We start from the raw sequence: 20,123 nt of genomic DNA on the forward strand, positions 1-20,123 counted from the left end.
GTGTTGTGGGAGTCTAGAACCAGGGGCCACAGTTTTAAGAATAAGGGGTAAAGCCATTTAGAACGGAGATGAGGAAACACTTTTTCTCACAGAGAGTGGTGAGTCTGTGGAATTCTCTGCCTCAGAGGGTGGTGGAGGCGGGTTCTCTGGATGCTTTCAAGAGAGAGCTAGATAGGGCTCTTAAAAATAGCAGAGTCAGGGGATATGGGGAGAAGGCAGGAACGGGGTAGTGATTGTGGATGATCAGCCATGATCACATTGAATGGCGGTGCTGGCTTGAAGGGGCAAATGGCCTACTCTCCTGCACCATTGTCGAAGGGACTGAGCTACAGGGAGAGGTATGGGGCAGAGGGGTAGCAGAGAGTGGAGGCGGCTGGGTTTCCCCGGTGTGAGTTTGTTGTGGTGTGATGCGTTATACAGGATGTCAGTTGTGTCAACTGCAGGAACAGTTGTGGGCTTGTGGATCCTGGTGACCCATCGCACCCCAATAAACCCTCCATCATGCGTGTATTTCTCCGTGACCAGGTTCTCGTTCTGTTCGGGAAGGCCGGAGGAGAAACAGCCCATGATAGCACCGACCCAGTCTCGGCCCATGTGAGATCGCACGGCAGTGCTGGCCTGACCCTCCCTCCCCTTCACCGGCCACATCCCTCGCCTTGGTCACCCCCTGCTCTGCCCACCCTGGCCTCGATCTAATCACTCACCCTCGCGGGCTTTTTGACGTGATTTGTGTGCTGTGGTGTGGTGCCTGTTGCATTGTTTGTTTAAGCAGCAGTGTAAACTCGTGCTGTGAGGGTCAATGGTCGCTGCTCGCACGCTCTGTTGTTGCCACAATCCGTCCTCGTTTGTGCCGTTGCGTGTACTCGAGTGTCGACCTTGCTGTTTCCTCTGGCCTGTCACGCACGGCCCTTAATCACTGCCACCTTTCCAAACCCCCACGCCCCCCCCCCCCCCCGCCCCGCACCCTGTGCCTTGCAGTGTCGCCCCACAGAGCAGCTGCTAGGTATGTGCAACAGCCCTCCAGTGTGTTGCTGTTAAAATCCACATCAAATGGTTGCATTAACACGTGCCATTTGTCTTTATAACCCCCCCCCCCCCAAGCTCCAGCAAGTGACTAGCATGTGCCTGCTTTTGCACTTTGATTTGAGTTTCACACCCCCTCTCTCCACCTCACCGCCCCCCTGTCCCCCACTCTTCCTTCCCCCTCTTCTTCCCCTCTTCTCTCTCTCTCTCTCTCTCTCTCTCCCTCCTCCTTCTGTCTCTTTTCTGTTCTTCCCCCTCTCGGCCCCTCTCTTTCTGCCTACCCCTCCTCTCTCTCTCATCTCTCTCTCCCCCCCCCTTCTCTGTCTCTCTTCTCCCTGTCCCTTACTCTCTCAGCCCATCTCTCTCTTTCTATTCACCATCTCTAACCCCCCCCTCTCTAACCCCCCTCTGTCTCTCTCCCCCCCCTCCCCCTCCCCCTCTCTATCCCCCCCTGTCTCTCCCTCCCCCTCATTCTCCACATTGTAGCTCTGTGACAGAATGAGGTCCTCACCCCAGCAGCATGCAGTAGTGCCCAGTCTCTCCCTGCCGTTTGCTCCTCACCAGCCCAGAGCATGTCCTGCCATGAGAAGCACTGTAGCGCACAGCGGTAGTTGGACTCGGCAGCCCTGAATCATGGTGGTGCATCTCACCAGGCCCCGTCTCCACACCAGGCCCAGCCCTCCCTCCCCGGCCGCCTCTGCTTGACTTTGTGTTGAGGTGCCACATTGACGGAGCCAGACACATGGACGAGCTGCTGGAGAAGGGGGCACTGATGCTCTTGTGGTGACCACCCAGCACCATTCATTGGTCCGTGCCCATCCTGTCCCGTGTTGTAACTGCGGGGACCCTGGTGGTGCCACTGCCTTCCCTGTGTGAAGCTGGAGCCGGGCTCTTCCCTGCCCTGGCGTGTCGGGAACCAAGTATACATTGTCTTTTCACCCAGAGAGTTGTGAATCTGTGGAGTTCTCTGCTACACAAGGCAGTCGAGGCCAATTCACTGGATGTTTTCAAGAGAGAGTTAGATTTACTCTGAGGGCTAACGAAATCCAGGGATATGGGGAGAAGGCAGGAACGGGGTACTGATTGTGGTTGATCAGCCACGATCATATTGAATGGAGGTGCTGGCTGGATGGGCCGAATGGCCTACTCCTGTACCTATTGTTTATGTTTCTATATCTCCCTCACAAACACATTCCAAATTGTTTCCCTGGATTGCTGTAGGAACTCTGAACCTTCTCACACCTCTAGTTTCTCCCCCCCCGGTCTGAAGAAAGGTCTCGACCCAAAACGTCACCCATCCATGTTCTCCAGAGATGCTGCCTGACCCGCTGGGTTACTCCAGCACTTTGTGTCTATCTTCAGGCAGTGTCTGTGAAGGGAGATGGACAGACAGCGTTTCAGAGACTGAAGAAGGGTCCCGATATGGAATACCACCTATCCATTCCCTCCACAGATGCTGCCTGACCCGCTGGGCTACTCCAGCACTTTGTGTTTTTTACTCCAGATTGCATGTCTGTAGGTCCCTGTGTGTCTCTCGAGCTTCTTGAGTATAGAAGCTGGGATGTAATGTTAAAATTGTACAAGGCATTGGTGAGGGCCAATTCTGGAGTATGGTGTACAATTTTGGTCGCCTAATTATAGGAAGGATGTCAACAAAATAGAGAGAGTACAGAGGAGATTTACTAGAATGTTGCCTGGGTTTCAACAACTAAGTTACAGAGAAAGGTTGAATAAGTTAGGGCTTTATTCTCTGGAGCGCAGAAGGTTAAGGGGGGACTTGATAGAGGTCTTTAAAATGTTGAGAGGGATAGACAGAGTTGACGTGGATAAGCTTTTCCCTTTGAGAATAGGGAAGATTCAAACAAGAGGACATGACTTCAGAATTAAGGGACAGAAGTTTAGGGGTAACATGAAGGGGAACTTCTTTACTCAGAGAGTGGTAGTGGTGTGGAATGAGCTTCCAGTGGAAGTGGTGGAGGCAGGTTCGTTGGTATCATTTAAAAATAAATTGGATAGGCATATGGATGAGAAGGTAATGGAGGGTTATGGTATGAGTGCGGGCAGGTGGGACTAAGGGAAAAAAGTTGTTCGGCACGACTTGTAGGGCCGAGATGGCCTGTTTCCATGCTGTAATTGTTATATGGTTATATGGGTTTAATGCCTCAGCCCAAAGATGGCAGAGAAACATAGAAAATAGGTGCAAGAGTAGTAGGCTATTACGGCCCTTCGAGACATTACCGCCATTCAATATGATCATGTCTAATCATCCAATATCAGTACCCCGTTCCTGCCTTCTCCCCATATCCCTTAATTCCGTTAGCCGTAAGAGTTAAATCTTACGGGCCTGTCCCACTGTACGAGGTAATTCAAGAGTTCTTCCGAGTTTTCCCTTGATTTGAACTCGGAGAATGTCCGTAGCGGGTACGTAGGTCACGAGTTTACCGGATGTCCTGAGTACCTACCGTTACTCGTACGAGCCGCTACGAGACACCCGTCAACTACTACGGACCCGCTACGGACATTCTCCCAGTTCGAATCGGGGGGAAAACGCGGGAGAACTCTTGAATTACCTCGTACAGTGGGACAGGCCATTAACTCTCCCTTGAAAACACCCAGTGAATCGGCCTCCACTGCCTTCTGTGGCAGAGAATTCTACAGATTCATAACTCTCTTGCTGAAAATGTTTTTCCCCTCATCTGAGTCCTAAATGGCCTACCCCTTATTCTTAAACTGTGGCCCCTGATTCTGGACTCCCCCAACATCAGGAATATGTTTCCTGTATCTATCCTGTCCAATCGTTTAAGGATTTAATATGTTTCTATAAGATCCCCTCTCATCCTTCTAAACTCCAGTGAATACAAGCCCAGTCGGCCCATTCTAGTCGGGCATCTCGGCTAGTGTTCCATGCCCATACAGACCTGGGTTTGATCCTGACCACGGGTGCTGCTGGTACAGAGTCTGCACCGTCTCCTTGTGACCGCGTGGGTTTTCCCCAGGTGCTCTGGTTTCCTCCCACACTCCGAAGACGTGCAGGCTTGTAGATTAATTGGCTTTGGTTTTTAAAAAATTGTCCTTAGTGTGTAGGATAGTGCTGGTGTACGTACGGGGGTCGCTGGCCGGCACGGACTCGGTGGGCCGAAGGGCCTGTTTCCGCGCTGCATCTCCAAAGTCTAAATGAGCCCCGACTCAAAACCTTGCCTGTCCATTCCCTCCACGGATGCTGCCCGACCCGCTGAGTTCCTCCAGCACTTTGTGGCTTGTTCAAGATTCTAGCGGCTGCAGTTGCCCCCGACTCTCCATGAGACTAATCCTAAAGCGTTGAATCTGTTCTGGTTTGTTACCAAATAATGATCTCGGAGAACCTGTACAGTTATAAAGAGTGCCCCCGAGAAAGGGAGTACGTGTGTGCAGAGTGCTGACTGAATATAGTCTTGCAGTCAGCCATGGTTGACTAATGCGGAGTTGAGGGAGAGAATGGCGGTGTTTATGTCTCCTGCTGTTGCCTGGCCCATGTGCTTGTTCCTGGTCACTTCCTCTGGGGTCCCTGTTGCGTTGAGCCCAGCATCCCCCTCCCTCGGTGAGAGGCCTGTGTCGCAGTTGGGACTCTTGTACCCCCCCCCCCACCCCGGTTCCCACCGCTGGCTGGCCTCTCACCAACAGGGGAGGGGGCCAGGGGCCCGCATTGTGCCCCGCGCGCTGAGCTAATCCTTGCCCTCTTCTCCCCCACAGAGTGCCCTGCAGGGTGGCGATGGAGAGCTGTGCGCCCGGGTCACTACCTTGGAGAAGGAGAACCTCGGGCTACACAAGGGTAGGTGGCGATGGGCGGGGTTAGAGCACAGGGGGCCTCGTCCAAGGCTCTCTTGCGGGGGGGAAGGGGGTTGAGAGGCACGGTGGTGCAGCGGTAGAGTTGCTGCCTCGCTGCGCTAGAGACCCGGATGCCATCCTGACTCTACGGGTTCTGTCTGCGCGGAGTTTGTACGTTCTCCCCCGTGACCAGGTGGGTTTTCTCCGGGTGCTCCGGTTTTCCCCCCCCCCACAAAGACGTACAGGTTGGTGGGTTAATTGGCTTCGGTAAAATAAATGTTACTTGTCCCTAGTGTGTAGGATAGTGTTCGTGTACGGGGTGGTCGATGGCCAGCACAAGTCCTTTAGCCGGAGTTGGGAAATCACAAAACAGCGGGCCGAGGATTAGCGGAGAAATATTTAATGGGGAAGCCATTGTGCGATTATTTCACTCAGTGGGTGGTGGGTGTATGGAGCGAGCTGCCAGTGGAGGTAGCTTAGAGATTAGTTCCAGAGATACAGCATAGAAATGGGCCCTTCAGCCCACCAAATCGGCGCTGACCATCGATCGCCCGCCCGTTCACACTGGTTCTGTGTTTTCCCGCCATCTCGTCAACTCGCTACACACTTGGGGGCAACTTACAGAGGTCAATAAACCTCCACGTCTGTGGGACGTGGGAGGAAACCAGACGCATAGAGAGGAAACACATGTGGTCACAGGGAGAACATGCAAACTCCACACAGAGAGCGCCCGATGTCAGGATAGAACTGGGGTCTCTGGTGCTGTGCGGCAGTGACATCTTAGATTATGCAGTCACCATAACAGCATTCTAAAGATACTTGGATACACCTTATAGAGATGTATAAAATTACGAGAGGAAAAGATTGGGTTGACTTTTACCCAGAGTAGGGGAATCGAGAACCAGAGGACATAGGTTTTAGGTGAAGGGGGGAAGATTTAATAGGAACCTGAGGGGGGATTTTTTTTTCTTTCACACAAAGGGTGGTGGCTGTATGGAACGAACTGCCAGAGGAGGTAGTTGAGGCTGGGACTATCGGTAACATTTATGAAACAATTTAGACAGGTACATGGATAGGACAGGTTTAGAGGGATATGGACCAAGCACAGGCAGGTGGGACAAGTGTAGGTGGGACATGTTGGTCGGTGTGGGCAAGTTGGGGCCGAAGGGCCTGTTTCCGCACTGTATCATTCTATGAAAGGTTTGTGAGTGTGTTGGACTCTGGAGCTGCTCTATATTCTCTCTCTCTCTCTCTCGTTCACACAACCAGAGGTGGAGAAGCTGAGGTTGACACTGTCCAAGTTGGAGCTCCGTCTCTCAACCGTGGAGGAATCCTTGGGTGGCAGCAAGCCTGCGGTATGCCCCCCCGCTCCCACCCGCGCCCAGGTAGGTGGCACAGAGGGCAGCCTCACACACACACACACACACACTGGATGGGGCAGTGGTGGAGGCAAGGGATGGGGGTGAGGGGTAACTGAGGGGGGAGGGGTGGGGGTACTGCAGAGGAGGGGAGTGGGGGGGGGGGGGGCGGGGTGCTAGGTGGGGGTGGGGTGGCTGTGGGTTCACTGTGGAGGGGATGTTGGCCGATGTCCGGCAGCAGTTTTTATTGCCCTCTGTCCCTGTGCCCCCCCTCTCACCCTCTAACCCCCCCCTCCTCACCCTCTACTCCCCCACACCCTCTAAACCCCCCTCACTCTCTACCCCCCTCACCCCATGACCTCACCCCTGACCCCTGCCTCACCCCATGACCTTTGCTTCACCCCGTGACCCCCGCTTCTCCCCGTGACCGCTGCTTCACCCCGTGACCCCTGCTTCACCCCCTGACCCCTGCCTCACCCGTGACCCCTGACCCTGCTTCACCCTGTGACCCCTGCTTCACCCCATGACCTTGCTTCGCCCCGTGACCTTGCTTCACCCCATGACCTTGCTTCGCCCCGTGACCTTGCTTCACCCCATGACCTTGCTTCCCCCCCGTGACCGCTGCTTCACCCCGTGACCCCTGCGTCACCCCCCCTGACCCCTGCTTCTCCCCGTGACCGCTGCTTCACCCCGTGACCCCTGCGTCACCCCCTGACCCCTGCTTCTCCCCGGGACCGCTGCTTCACCCCGGTGACCCCTGCGTCACCCCCTGACCCCTGCTTCTCCCCGGGACCGCTGATTCACCCCGTGACCCCTGATTCACCCCGTGACCCCCGATTCACCCCGTGACCCCTGATTCACCCCGTGACCCCTGCCTCACCCCGTGACCCCTGCCTCGCCCCATGACCCCTGCTTCGCCCGTGACCCCTGCTTCACCCCCGTGACCCCTGCTTCACCCCGTGACCCCTGCCTCACCCCATGACCCCTGCCTCACCCCATGACCCCTGCGTCGTCACCCTGTAACCCATGACCCTCCTCACCCTGTGACGGCTCCTCCAGCCTGCGGCCCAGCAGCCAGTGGAGGATGGTGACGATGACATCGACCTGTTCGGGAGCAGTGATGAGGAGGACAGCAGGGAGAGCGAGCGTGTCCGTGAGGAACGGCTACGCCAGTACGCGGTGAAGAAATCCAACAAGCCCGCCCTGGTGGCCAAGTCCTCCATCCTGCTGGATGTCAAACCGGTAAGTCAGCCGCCCGCCCGCCTGCCCGCCCAGTCTCAGTGTCGTTTACTCTCACCTGCACCCATGTACAGTGCGGAGCTTTTGTTGCCTGCTAACCAGTCAGCAGAACGACTACACATCATCACAATCGAGGCAGAGATCAGCCATGATTGAATGGTGGAGTAGACTCGCGGGGCCGAATGGCCTAATTCTTCTCCTTTAACTTATGAACGGGAACATCCACAGTGTGCAGATACATGATGTGGGAATATTGTGAAGCACGTTTAGTACAAGATAAAATCCAGTAAAAAGTCCAATCAAAGATAGTCCGAAGGTCTCCAATGAGGTAGACGGTAGTTTAGTTTAGAGATACAGCACGGAAACAGGCCCTTCGGCCCACTAGGTCCGCGTCGACCAGCGTTCCCCGCACACTAACACTATCCTACACACACTAGGGACAATTTTTACATTTACCAAGCTAATTCATCTACATACTTGTACGTCCGTGGAGTGTGGGAGGAAACCGGAGCACCCAGAGAAAACCCACACAGGTCACGGGGAGAATGCACAAATTCCATAGTCAGGATTCAACCCGGGTCTCTGGTGCTGTGAGGCAGCAACTCTACCGCTGCGCCACCGTGCCACATTACGTTTCAGGTTGGGGCCCTTCTTCAGAATCCCAACCCGAAACATCTCCAGACATGCTGCCTGACTCGCTGAGCCTCAGAATAAAAAAATGTACCTTTAGAAAGGAGTTTCTTTAGGCAGATGGTGAATCTGTGGAATTCATTGCCACAGGTGGCTGTGGAGGACGTTATTGGGTATTTTTTAGGCAGAGATGGATAGATTCTTGATTAATACGGGTGTCAGGGGCTATGGGGAGAAGGCAGGAGAATGGGGTTGAGAGGGAGAGATAGATAAGCCATGATTGAATGTCGGGTTGGAGGCCAGTGACGAGTGGGGTGCCACAGGTATCTGTGTTGGGTCCACTGTTGTCAATGATCTGGATGATGGTGTGGTAAATTGGATTAGTAAGTATGCAGATGATACTAAGATAGGTGGGGTTGTGGATAATGAAGTAGATTTCCAAAGTCTACAGAGATTTAGGCCATTTAGAAGAATGGGCTGAAAGATGGCAGATGGAGTTTAATGCTGATAAGTGTGAGGTGCTACATCTTGGCAGGACAAATCAAAATAGGACGTACATGGTAAATGGTAGCGAATTGAGGAATGCAGTTGAACAGAGGGATCTAGGAATAACTGTGGATAGTTCCCTGAAGGTGGAATCTCATGTCGATAGGGTAGTAAAGAAAGCTTTTGTTATGCTAGCCTTTATAAATCACAGCATTGAGTATAGAAGCTGGGATGTAATGTTAAAATTGTACAAGGCATTGGTGAGGCCAATTCTGGAGTATGGTGTACAATTTGGTCGCCTAATTATAGGAAGGATGTCAACAAATATAGAGAGTACAGAGGAGATTTACTAGAATGTTGCCTGGGTTTCAACAACTAAGTTACAGAGAAAGGTTGAATAAGTTAGGGCTTTATTCTCTGGTGCGCAGAAGGTTAAGGGGGGACTTGATAGAGGTCTTTAAAATGATGAGAGGGATAGACAGAGTTGACATGGATAAGCTTTTCCCACTGAGAGTAGGGAAGATTCAAACAAGGGGACATGACTTCAGAATTAAGGGACAGAAGTTTAGGGGTAACATGAGGGGGAACTTCTTTACTCAAGAGTGGTAGCTGTGTGGAATGAGCTTCCAGTGGAAGTGGTGGAGGCAGGTTCGTTGGTATCATTTAAAAATAAATTGGATAGTTATATGGACGGGAAAGGAATGGAGGGTTATGGTCTGAACGCAGGTATATGGGACCAGCGGAGAATACGTGTTCGGCACGGACTAGAAGGGCCGAGATGGCCTGTTTCCGTGCTGTAATTGTTATATGGTTAAAAGCCTGGTGAGAGAGGGAGAGGGAAGTGCTGGAGTAACTCAGCGGGTCAGGCAGCATCTGTTGAGAACATGGATAGGCGACGTTTCACAGAGTGCTTGAGTAACTCAGTGGGTCAGGCAGCATCTGTGGAGAACATGGATAGGTGACGTTTCACACAGTGCTGGAGTAACTCAGCGGGTCAGGCAGCATCTGTGGAGAACATGGATAGGTGACGTTTCACAGAGTGCTGGAGTAACTCAGCGGGTCAGGCAGCATCTGTGGAGAACATGGATAGGTGACGTTTCACAGAGTGCTGGAGTAACTCAGCGGGTCAGGCAGCATCTGTGGAGAACATGGATAGGTGACGTTTCACAGAGTGCTGGAGTAGCACAGCGGGTCAGGCAGCATCTGTGGAGAACATGGATAGGTGACGTTTCACAGAGTGCTGGAGTAACACAGCGGGTCAGGCAGCATCTGTGGAGAACATGGATAGGTGACGTTTCACACAGTGCTGGAGTAACTCAGTGGGTCAGGCAGCATCTGTGGAGAACATGGATAGGTGATGTTTTGGGCTGGGTCCTTCCGTCTGACTGTGAGGACATGGGGGGTTTGGCGGTGTGGGGGGTGGGGTGGGACGATGTGCCTGTGTGGGAGCCGGGTCCTGTAACGTGTACCCCCCCTCCCCCCCGCAGTGGGACGATGAGACGGACATGGGCAAGCTGGAGGAGTGCGTACGTACAGTGGTGATGGACGGGCTGGTGTGGGGAGCCTCCAAGCTAGTGCCCGTGGGCTACGGCATCAAGAAGCTGCAGATCCAGTGTGTGGTGGAGGACAACAAGGTTGGCACCGACCAGCTGGAGGAGGGAATCACCAAGTTTGAGGACTACGTGAGTGCTGACCTCTCTACTCTCGCCCAAGCCCAGAGCCACCTGGTCCTCAACGCTCCAACCCTGTCAATGGTGGCACATGGGCAACTGCAGATGAACACACACACACACACACACACACAGTGCTGGAGTAACTCAGCAGGTCAGGAGTTACTGCAACCTTACCTTTCCATACCCAGCCCGACCCGCTGAGTTACTCCAGCACTTTGTGTTCACTCCTGATCGATTTGATCAGTTGAATGATACAGCATGGAAACAGGCCCACCAAGTGGGCCCACGCTGGCCATCGATCACCCGTTCACACTAGTTGCATCTTATCCCACTGTCTCATCCATCCACTCCACACCAGGGCCAATCGATTGCTTCCCCTTCACCTGTGTTAAAATGGCGGTGGAGTATGTGGCGCTTTCTAAAGCTGCGCTTGTGAGATACAGCACGGAAAGAGGCCCTTCATTCCACGCCGACCATCGATCACCCGTTCACACTAGTTTTATTATCCCACCTTCACGTCCACTCCCTACACACACTAGGGGCCACTTACAGAAGCCAATTAACCTACAAACCCGCACGTCTTTGGAGTGTGGGAGGAAACCGGAGCACCCGGAGAAAACCCACGCGGTCACAGGGAGAACGTACAGACAGCTTCCGTAGTCAGAGTCAAGCCTGGGTGTCTGGTGCTGTGAGGCAGCAACTCTATCCGCTGTGTCACCACAAATTAAATGAATGATTGTGCTTCGGTATGATGGCTTGAATCCATGTCCAGACCCTTGATTCGAGCCTCTAGGCTCCCAGATGAGTTGTGTGGTGCTCAGACCTGGGGTTGTGTACTGGGCTTCCTCTGTCGTTCTGTGCCCTGTGTTCGGGCTGAGTGGAGGTGATGCTTGTTTCACCTGTGTGGTTAACTGTTCCTTGGCCCTACCTCATCTGTTTCCATTCTGCTCTTGTTTTCAGGTGCAAAGTGTTGACGTTGCTGCCTTTAACAAAGTCTAAAGTCTGCCTGCACTCCCTGATTCACTGACAAATAAAGGAATCCTGTGCTGAAACCAATTCTCCGTTTACTTGCCTTCATCAGAGCGTTCAGCTTCAGTTTAGGGTTATTAATGGTTCAATGGTCCTTTAATGGCACATGTACCATTAAAGCCCCTGCCCCACGCTGCGAGTTTACCCAAGAGCTCTCCCGAATTAAATAAATAAATCAAACTCGTGGTACCTCATCACGAGTATTTTTTTACTCTTGGAAATTTTTCACTGTTGAAAAAAGGTCACGAGTTTCCGCGTTTCCCGAGTACCTGCCGTTAACGTTACGAGCCGCTACGAGACATCCACGAGCTCCGACGTACCCGCTACATACATTCTACGTACTTACCACAAGTTTGATTTTTTTTTTTAAACTGGGGAGAGCTCTTGGGTAAACTGGCATCGCGGGACAGGGACTTTAAAGTACAGTGAAATTTCATTTACTATGCAGCCATACCAGAAAAAAGCAACAAGACACACAACTACCTAAAAGTTAACATAAACATCCACCACAGCAGGTTCCCCACTGTGATGAAAAGCAATAAAGTCTAATCTTCTTCCCCTTTATTTTCCCGCGGTCGGGGCAGTCGAACCATCCGCAGTCGGGGCGAGCGTAGCCCCCCCGTCGGGGAGTTCGAAGCTGGAGCCTGCGGCTTGGAGCTCCTGAAGTGAGTCCCTAACCAGGGAACGCCAGCTCCACGATGTTAAAGTCCGCAGGCTCCCACGTTAATCCCCAGCTCCACGGTGTTAGGCGCAGAGTGGACGGAGATACAATACGGTAAAAGTCGCTACTCCATCCAGGATAGAGATGAAAACAGTTACCCCCAAACACCACATAACACAAAACTAAAGATACACTAAAACATACATTTAACAACAGACTAAAAATAACAAAGAAAGAAAAGGACTAAAATGACAAAATGAATGTCACGTGTGCGGTGGAAAGCTTTGTTTGCATGAAGGTAGACAAAAGTGCTGGAGATACTCAGCGGGTGCGGCAGCATTTATGGAGCAAAGTTTAGACTTATAGAGATACATGGCAGAAACAGGCCCTTTTGGCCCACCGAGTCTGCTCTGACCAGCCAGTAACATCCAGCCAGCCAGTCCACTAACATCCTACAAACTGGGCACAACTTTACAATTTTACCAAAAGCAAATGAATTTACAAACCTGCACATCTTTGGAATGAGGGAGGAAGCCGGAGCACCCAGAGAAAACCCATACAGTCACAGGGTGGAATGTACAAACTCCAAACAGACAGCACCTGTAGTCAGGATTGAACCCGGGACTCTGGACCTATCGTGCCACCTCTCCAATGTCGCAATCCAATCAGATAATGTTATACATGAATACAATCAAACCAAACTCGTCAATAGAAACATGGAAAAATAGGTGAAGGTCGACCACTCGGCCTTCCGAAATCTGTACCCCGTTCCTGCTTTCTGATTTTTTGGAGTTCATCAAGCGGTCAAAAAATCTTTGCCATTGGATCTCCACCGTCAACCCTTCAAGTATAACTTGCCAGTCTATCCTAGCCAATTCCCATCTCGTACCTTCAAAGTCCTTTAAGTTCTGAAACTAGTCTGTGAATTATCCGTCACTCTCCATCCTAATGCAGAATTCCACCATATTATGGTCACTGTTCATAACAAGAGGAGTTGAGCATAGGAGCAAAGAGGTCCTTCTGCAGTTGTACAGGGCCCTAGTGAGACCACACCTGGAGTATTGTGTGCAGTTTTGGTCTCCAAATTTGAGGAAGGACATTCTTGCTATTGAGGGAGTGCAGCGTAGGTTTACAAGGTTAATTCCCGGGATGGTGGGACTGTCATATCTTGATAGAATGGAGCGGCTGGGCTTGTATACTCTGATGAGAAGGGATCTTATTGAAACATAAGATTATTCAGGGTTTGGACACGCTAGAGGCAGGAAACATGTTCCCGATGTTGGGGGAGTCCAGAACCAGGGGCCACAGTTTAAGAATAAGGGGTAAGCCATTTAGAATGGAGATGAGGAAAAACTTTTTCACACAGAGAATGGTGAATCTGTGGAATTCTCTGCCTCAGAGGGCAGTGGCGGCCAATTCTCTGGATGCTTTCAAGAGAGAGTTAGATAGAGCTCTTGAAGATAGCAGTCAAGGGATATGGGGAGAAGGCAGGAACGGGGTACTGATTGTGGATGATCACAGTGAATGACGGTGCTGGCTCAAAGGGCCGAATGGCCTCCTCTTGCATCTTTTGTCTGTTGCCCAAAGGGCCTTGCACAACAAGATGGCTAACTAACCTTCATTACACAATATCCAGTCTAGGGTGGCCTGCCATCTAGTTGGTTCATCTACATATTGGCTTAGAAAACGATCCCGTTTACATTCCAGGAAATCCTCGTCCTCAGCGCTGTTACCAATTTGGTTGGCCCAATCTATATGTAGATTAAAGTCACGCATGATAACTGCTGTACCTTTGCTACATGCATCCCTAATTTCCTGCTTGATGCTATCCCCAACCTCCCTACTGCTGTTTGGTGTTCTGTACACCACTCCAACAAGCTTTTTCTGTCCTTGGCTATTACGCAGTTCTACCCATACAGATTCCACAGCATCCAAGCTAAAGTCTCTCCTTGCTATTCATCTCCTCTTTAACCAACAATGCCACCCCACCTCCTCTTCCTTTCAGTCTATCCTTCCTGAATGGGCCAGTTAGAAACATAGAAAATAGGTGCAGGAGTAGGCCATTCGGCCCTTCGAGCCTGCACCGCCATTCAATATGATCATCGCTGATCATCCAACAGTATCCTGTACCTGCCTTCTCTCCATACCCCCTGATCCCTTTAGCCACAAGGGCCACATCTAACTCCCTCTTAAATATGGCCAATGAACAGGCCTCAACTACCTTCTGTGGCAGAGAATTCCACAGATTCACCACTCTCTGTGTGAAAAATGTTTTTCTCATCTCGGTCCTAAAAGACTTTCCCCTTATCCTTAAACTGTGAACCCTTGTTCTGGACTACCCCAACATCGGGAACAATCTTCCTGCATCTAGCCTGTCCAACCCCTTAAGAATTTTGTAAGTTTCTATAAGATCCCCCCTCAATCTTCTAAATTCTAGCGAGTACAAGCCGAGTCTATCCAGTCTTTCTTCATATGAAAGTCCTGACATCCCAGGAATCAGTCTGGTGAACCTTCTCCATACTCCCTCTATGGCAAGAATGTCTTTCCTCAGATTAGGAGACCAACTGGCATTCCAAATCTATTAAATTTAATAACTCAATTTGGTCAGTTCTCAGGATATAGAATTAATTGAAATAAAAGTGAAATCATGCCAATAACAAAACTCAATCTACATACATTACAACAATTCCCTTTTAAAATAGTTAAAGATAAATTTAAATACTTAGGAATCTATGTAACTAAGACATATATCTCTTTATTTAAACTAAATTTTCCACCCTTACTGAATAAACTACACAAGAATATTCAATACTGGAAAACACTTCCCATATCAATGCTTGGTAGAATTAATGCTATAAAAATGATCTTCTTACCGCAACTATGTGCCTATTTCAATTAATCCCGATATATATCCCAAAAACATTTGTTCAAAAAAGTCGACTCCATTGTTACAAGTTTTATCTGGGATTATAAGAATCATAGAATAAGTAAAAAACATTTATGTAAGTCAAAGATAAATGGAGGTTTGGCTTTGCCAAATTTCTTGTTTTATTTTTGGGCAGTCCATATTAAAAACATGAATTTCTGGCTGGAAGAACTGGATCAACAACCAGATTGGTTAAGGATGGAAAAGAAAGACTGTTTACCTTTTGAAATTGGACAGATCATATGTGCTACCACAAAACTGCACAAAAAAACCTATAAGGAAAACCCCATAATACATAGTGGAATACGAATTTGGAAACAATTAAAAAAAGTTTTAAAATTGAATAATATACCACTATGCCTTCCCATTGTAAATAACCCCTTATTCAAACCATCCTTTATGGACAAAGGTTTCACACAATAGAAAAATTATGAATTAAAAAGATTGGACATTTTTATGGGAAAGGCACTTTTCTTTCATTTCAGGAGTTACAACAGAATTATGGACTGCACTCAAATAATTTCTTCAGATATCTACAAATTAGAGATTATGTTAAATCTAACACACAAGTCTACAGGACTAGGGAATCAGAAATCCTTGATGAATGTTCGAACAAGCATCCTAACACTGAAAAATTAATAGCTTATATTTATAACATCCTCCTAAACAACGAGGTACCACCGACGGAACCATATAGATACACATGGGGAAAAGAATTAGGTCACCCCATAACGAAAGATATGTGGGACGAAAGTTTACAACATATACATAAATGTTCGTTAAATGCCAGACATGCTTTAATACAATTTAAAGTCTTACATAGATTACACTACTCTAAAATAAAACTAAATAGAATCTTCCCACAAATCTCTCCGATTTGTGATAAATGTCTACATCTAGATGCTAATTTAACACATACGTTTGCAAATTGTATAAAAATTAAGCATTTCTGGACTGATATTTTTGAAATAATCTCAGAAGTATCTGTTAAAAAAAGACAAGGATAAAACGGAACCTGGTAGCTACAGGCCTATTGCTCTCCTCAACTTTGATCAAAAGGCTATCACAAAAATACTAGCCAATAGACTGGGGAAGCATGTTTCATCAATTATACACCCTGATCAGACAGGGTTTATTCCAGGTAGATTTTCGTTTTGTAATGTGCGTCGACTCCTGAATAATTTATATAGCTCCACCAAGAGGCGGGATTCTAGAGCGGCCATCTTATCCTTAGACGCCGAAAAGGCGTTCGATCAGATAGAGTGGCCCTATATGTTTGAGGCACTTAAAAGATTTGGGTTTGGGGATTCCTTTATTGCGTGGGTCAAAATGGTGTATCTTTGTCCGACATCATCCATCCTCACTAATAAATATAAATCTGGACCTTTTGACTTACAACGTGAGGTCAGACAGGGAGATCCTCTGTCCCCCTTACTCGTTGATATTGCTCTGGAGCCCCTCGCAATAGGTATCAGGAGTCGCCCAAACATCAGGGGTATAAAGGTGGGGAATGTGGAAAGTCGTGTGGGGCTTTACGCCGATGACACATTATTATATCTCTCCGATCCAGAAGCCTCTGTTCTTCCCTTGTTAGATTTTATTAAATCATTTGGCAAGCTTCCTGGATACACAGTCAACTGGAGTAAGAGCGAGTTCATGCCTTTGTCAGATAATATAGATTCAGATTTTCTTGAGGCTCTACCATTTAAGATAATATATGACCATTTTACATATCTAAGATTCAAAATACCCCTATACCCCAAACTTATATTCAAACTCAACTACGCTGATATGATTACAAAGTTAAAACTGAACATAGAGAAATGGAGAATTTTACCCTTGTCTATAGTGGGGCGTATTAACTCTATCAAGATGGTGTCTCTTCCTAGATTCATATATTTATTCCAAAATCTTCCAATTTTTCTTACTTCATCATTTAAAAGAAAATTGGACTCCATTATCCTTCCATTCATTTGGGGCTATAAAGCCCACCGTATATCAAAGGCACATCTTCAAAAGCCAAAAAATGAGGGAGGCACGGGCCTTCCTATATATAGGCACTACTATTGGGCAGCCAATGTTAGAGCTCTGATTTACTGGCAATGGGGATTCCCAGATGAACCTTTGGATAATAATAATAATGCCCCATTGTGGCTAAACATTGAAAACACAGCAGTGAAAAATTCCTCCCTCTGTAGTTTGCTTTTTTCCAAAACAGAATCCCCACATAAGTTGGTTGGTGAGAACTTCATTTTAAGAAATTCTATTCGAATTTTAAATCAGATAAGAAGTTTCAGTACATTGTCAAATGTCTCTATTTACACCCCCATATGTCACAACCACTCCTTTTTGCCATCACAGACGGATGGGGTGTTTGCTGTCTGGAGGGACAAGGGCCTTGCGACCCTCAGAGATCTATATATTGACAAAAAGTTTGCTTCGTTTAATCAGCTGAAATCAAAATTTAACCTTTCCAACTCATTTTTTTCACTATCTCCAAATTAGGCACTACGTTAAAGATCAAATTGCAAATTTTCAAACCATGCCTGACAGTTGCCCACTCTATGAGCTCCTGCAGCTTCCTCCAGACTCCAAACATCTAATATCTCGCTTTGTGAGTCTATTCACCACCTCTGTATCCACTACCCATCTGAAAGAAGCCTGGTCTACTGAGCTGAATTTCGAGGTGTCTGACAACATTTGTAATGAAGGTCTGACCAGAATCCAAACGTGTTCGATCAATGTCAGGTATAAACTGATTCAGTTTAAAGTCATCCACAGACTCCATTACTCAAAGACCAAATTACATCGAATCTACCCTGCTATTTCTCCATTATGTGACAGATGCAAAAGTGCAGATGGTTCTTTAACACATATTTTCTGGCTCTGTCCTCATATACAAAGATACTGGTCTAAAATATTTAAGTGGTTTTCTGGGGTCTATGGAAAAGATATTCTCCCTGATCCAGAACTGGCACTTTTTGGATGCTCAGAGACTGCTTTGTACTTCACGTCTGAAGAACAACAAGCACTGATGCTTGGTATGGTGGCAGCCAAGAAAATGATCCTAACAGACTGGAAATCATCTACACCCCCCTGCTTCGAAAAATGGCTCAATGAAATGATAATAATCATACAGATGGAAAGGATACGCTCCTACAACTCCAAGGTACCAAACAACATTTTAAGTGTTTGGGGACCATTTATCAACCATCTCAAAGTCCAATAATTTCATAATTTCATATTATCCGCAGTGATGTAGTCCTGTGACCTTTACTTCTGGTTTTGCAATGCATGATTGTGTAGCACCATGTGGATTGTACCAATACTGTTATGTCTGGCGGCTTTGTTTTATTATTTTTTATTTATTTATTTATTTCTTTTTCCTTCCTTTTTTTTCCTGGTGTCTTTTTCAGTTTTTATTTTTTATTTTTTTTGTTCTGTTTTTTTCTGTTTTGTTAAAAAATTGTATAAAATAATAAAAAATATTAAATACAGAAGTTATTAATACAAAACTGGATCCAAACTCAAAATTAATAATACTTGGAATATCAAAGCAAAGTTTAACACTCACAACAAGCCAAAGAAATTTCCTCGACTACAGTATAATAACCGGGAAAAAATTAATATTAAAATTTTGGAAAGGCTCTACAACCCCCACAATTAAAATGTGGATTACGGAAATGTTGGAGACTCTATATCTAGAAAGAATTAGACTTGTCTTAATGGACAAACAAGATCTTTTTGATAAAATATGGGCTCCATTCATTAATTATCTGACGGGATAGACTGGCCCAGCAGGAAAACCCAACTGAAACTTGAACTCAGGATTAGATGAAAAGTCATATTTTATAATCTACGAACCTATCTCCAATGACGTATTATAAGTAATCCATTCCACTTTTTTTTTTTTTTTGATATTTATAACTTTTCTTTCTCTCTCTTTTTCTATATAAAAACCCACTAGAAGTATAAGTAATCGGCAATTGAAAAATTTAATAATGTATGACTGATGTATATGAAAAGTGTTTTTACTATAATATGCAACTATACTTTATTATATGTCTACTTCTAATAAAAATATTATTAAAAAAAAGAAAAAAGTTTAGGAGACCAAAACTGTACGCAATACTCCAGGTGTGGACTCACCAGTTGGGCCAAAGGGCCTGTTTCCACACTGTATCACTCTATGACTATGAATATGGAATACTCCTGCATGTTTAGCTCCCAGCTTTGGTTAGCTTGGAGCCATGTCTCCGTAATCCCAACTATATCATATCCCTTAACTACTAACTGTGCATTCAATTCATCCACCTTATTACGAATTCTCCTCGCATTAAGGCACAAAGCTTTCAGGTTAGTTTTTCTTTTCTCCCTTCTACATTTTGCTTCTGTCCTCATGTTATGGCCCTCTGTCTCCTTGTATTGTTTCCCATCCCTCTGCCCTGCTAGTTTAAACGTGACCTCGTGCACTCTCTTTCCCGTAAACTGCATGCATACGCTTCCACGTTGTTGACTCCACCACCACCCCCCACTGTTTAGTTTAGATAGGTGGAGCAAAGGGGAAGCTCGTGCAGAATGTAGTTGCCAGGATTGTAATGCATCAGTTCCATCGACAAAGCAATGGGTTGGAGGTGAATCGGACAGCACCCCAGCTAATGGAATTCATTCATCATCGTTGTAAACGTTAGCGACGCAGCGGCGCTGGTTTCCGACGGGAACGGTGACGGACGCACCACACATCTCTGTCCTCCAGTTCCTGCGGACTTCCGCCGCTGGAAGTCTAGGATTTTGGTGTGTGTGTGTGTGTTTTATCGTCATTCCTTACAACGCTATGTACGACAGTGATCGCAACTTCTACTGAAGTGTGGGTGGCCGTTGGCTCGCTAGGAGCTCATCCGCCCTTTGACAGGTCTAGATCTTGGCCCACAGCGCCCTCCTCACCTGGCAAACCAGGTGGGGAAGACGGTTTAGTCGCCGACTATCCGCCCATGGAGCAGGTAGCACGGGATTACATGGTACCCGTGGCGGGGGGAGGGGGATCTTTATTGCCTTCTGTCACAGTGGGGAATGTGGGGAATCCGCTGTGGTGGATGTTGATGTTAATTTTTATGTAGTTGTGTGTCTTGTTGTTTTGTTTTAGTATGGCTGCACGGTAATTCAAATTTCACTGCACCTTAATAAACTGAATCTTGAACCTTGACTCGAAACGTCACCCATTCCTTCTCTCCAGAGATGCTGCCTGTCCCGCTGAGTTACTCCAGCTTTATGTGTCTGTCTTCGAGGGAAATGGG

General features: G+C 47.7%; 1 protein-coding gene across 1 annotated transcript; it reads left to right on the forward strand.

The window, feature by feature from the left end:
• Positions 1–420: 420 nt before the first annotated feature.
• LOC129715906 (elongation factor 1-delta-like) lies at positions 421–11,269 on the forward strand (the record flags this gene model as incomplete). Its single annotated transcript, XM_055665792.1, has 6 exons — positions 421–594; positions 4,753–4,831; positions 6,097–6,212; positions 7,245–7,427; positions 10,028–10,222; positions 11,174–11,269. Coding segments are annotated over 6 exons (786 nt in total), but the record flags the coding sequence as incomplete, so codon positions are not given.
• Positions 11,270–20,123: the final 8,854 nt, after the last annotated feature.

Source organism: Leucoraja erinacea, unplaced genomic scaffold, assembly GCF_028641065.1.
Source record: "Leucoraja erinacea ecotype New England unplaced genomic scaffold, Leri_hhj_1 Leri_1500S, whole genome shotgun sequence".
NCBI lineage: Eukaryota > Metazoa > Chordata > Chondrichthyes > Rajiformes > Rajidae > Leucoraja > Leucoraja erinaceus.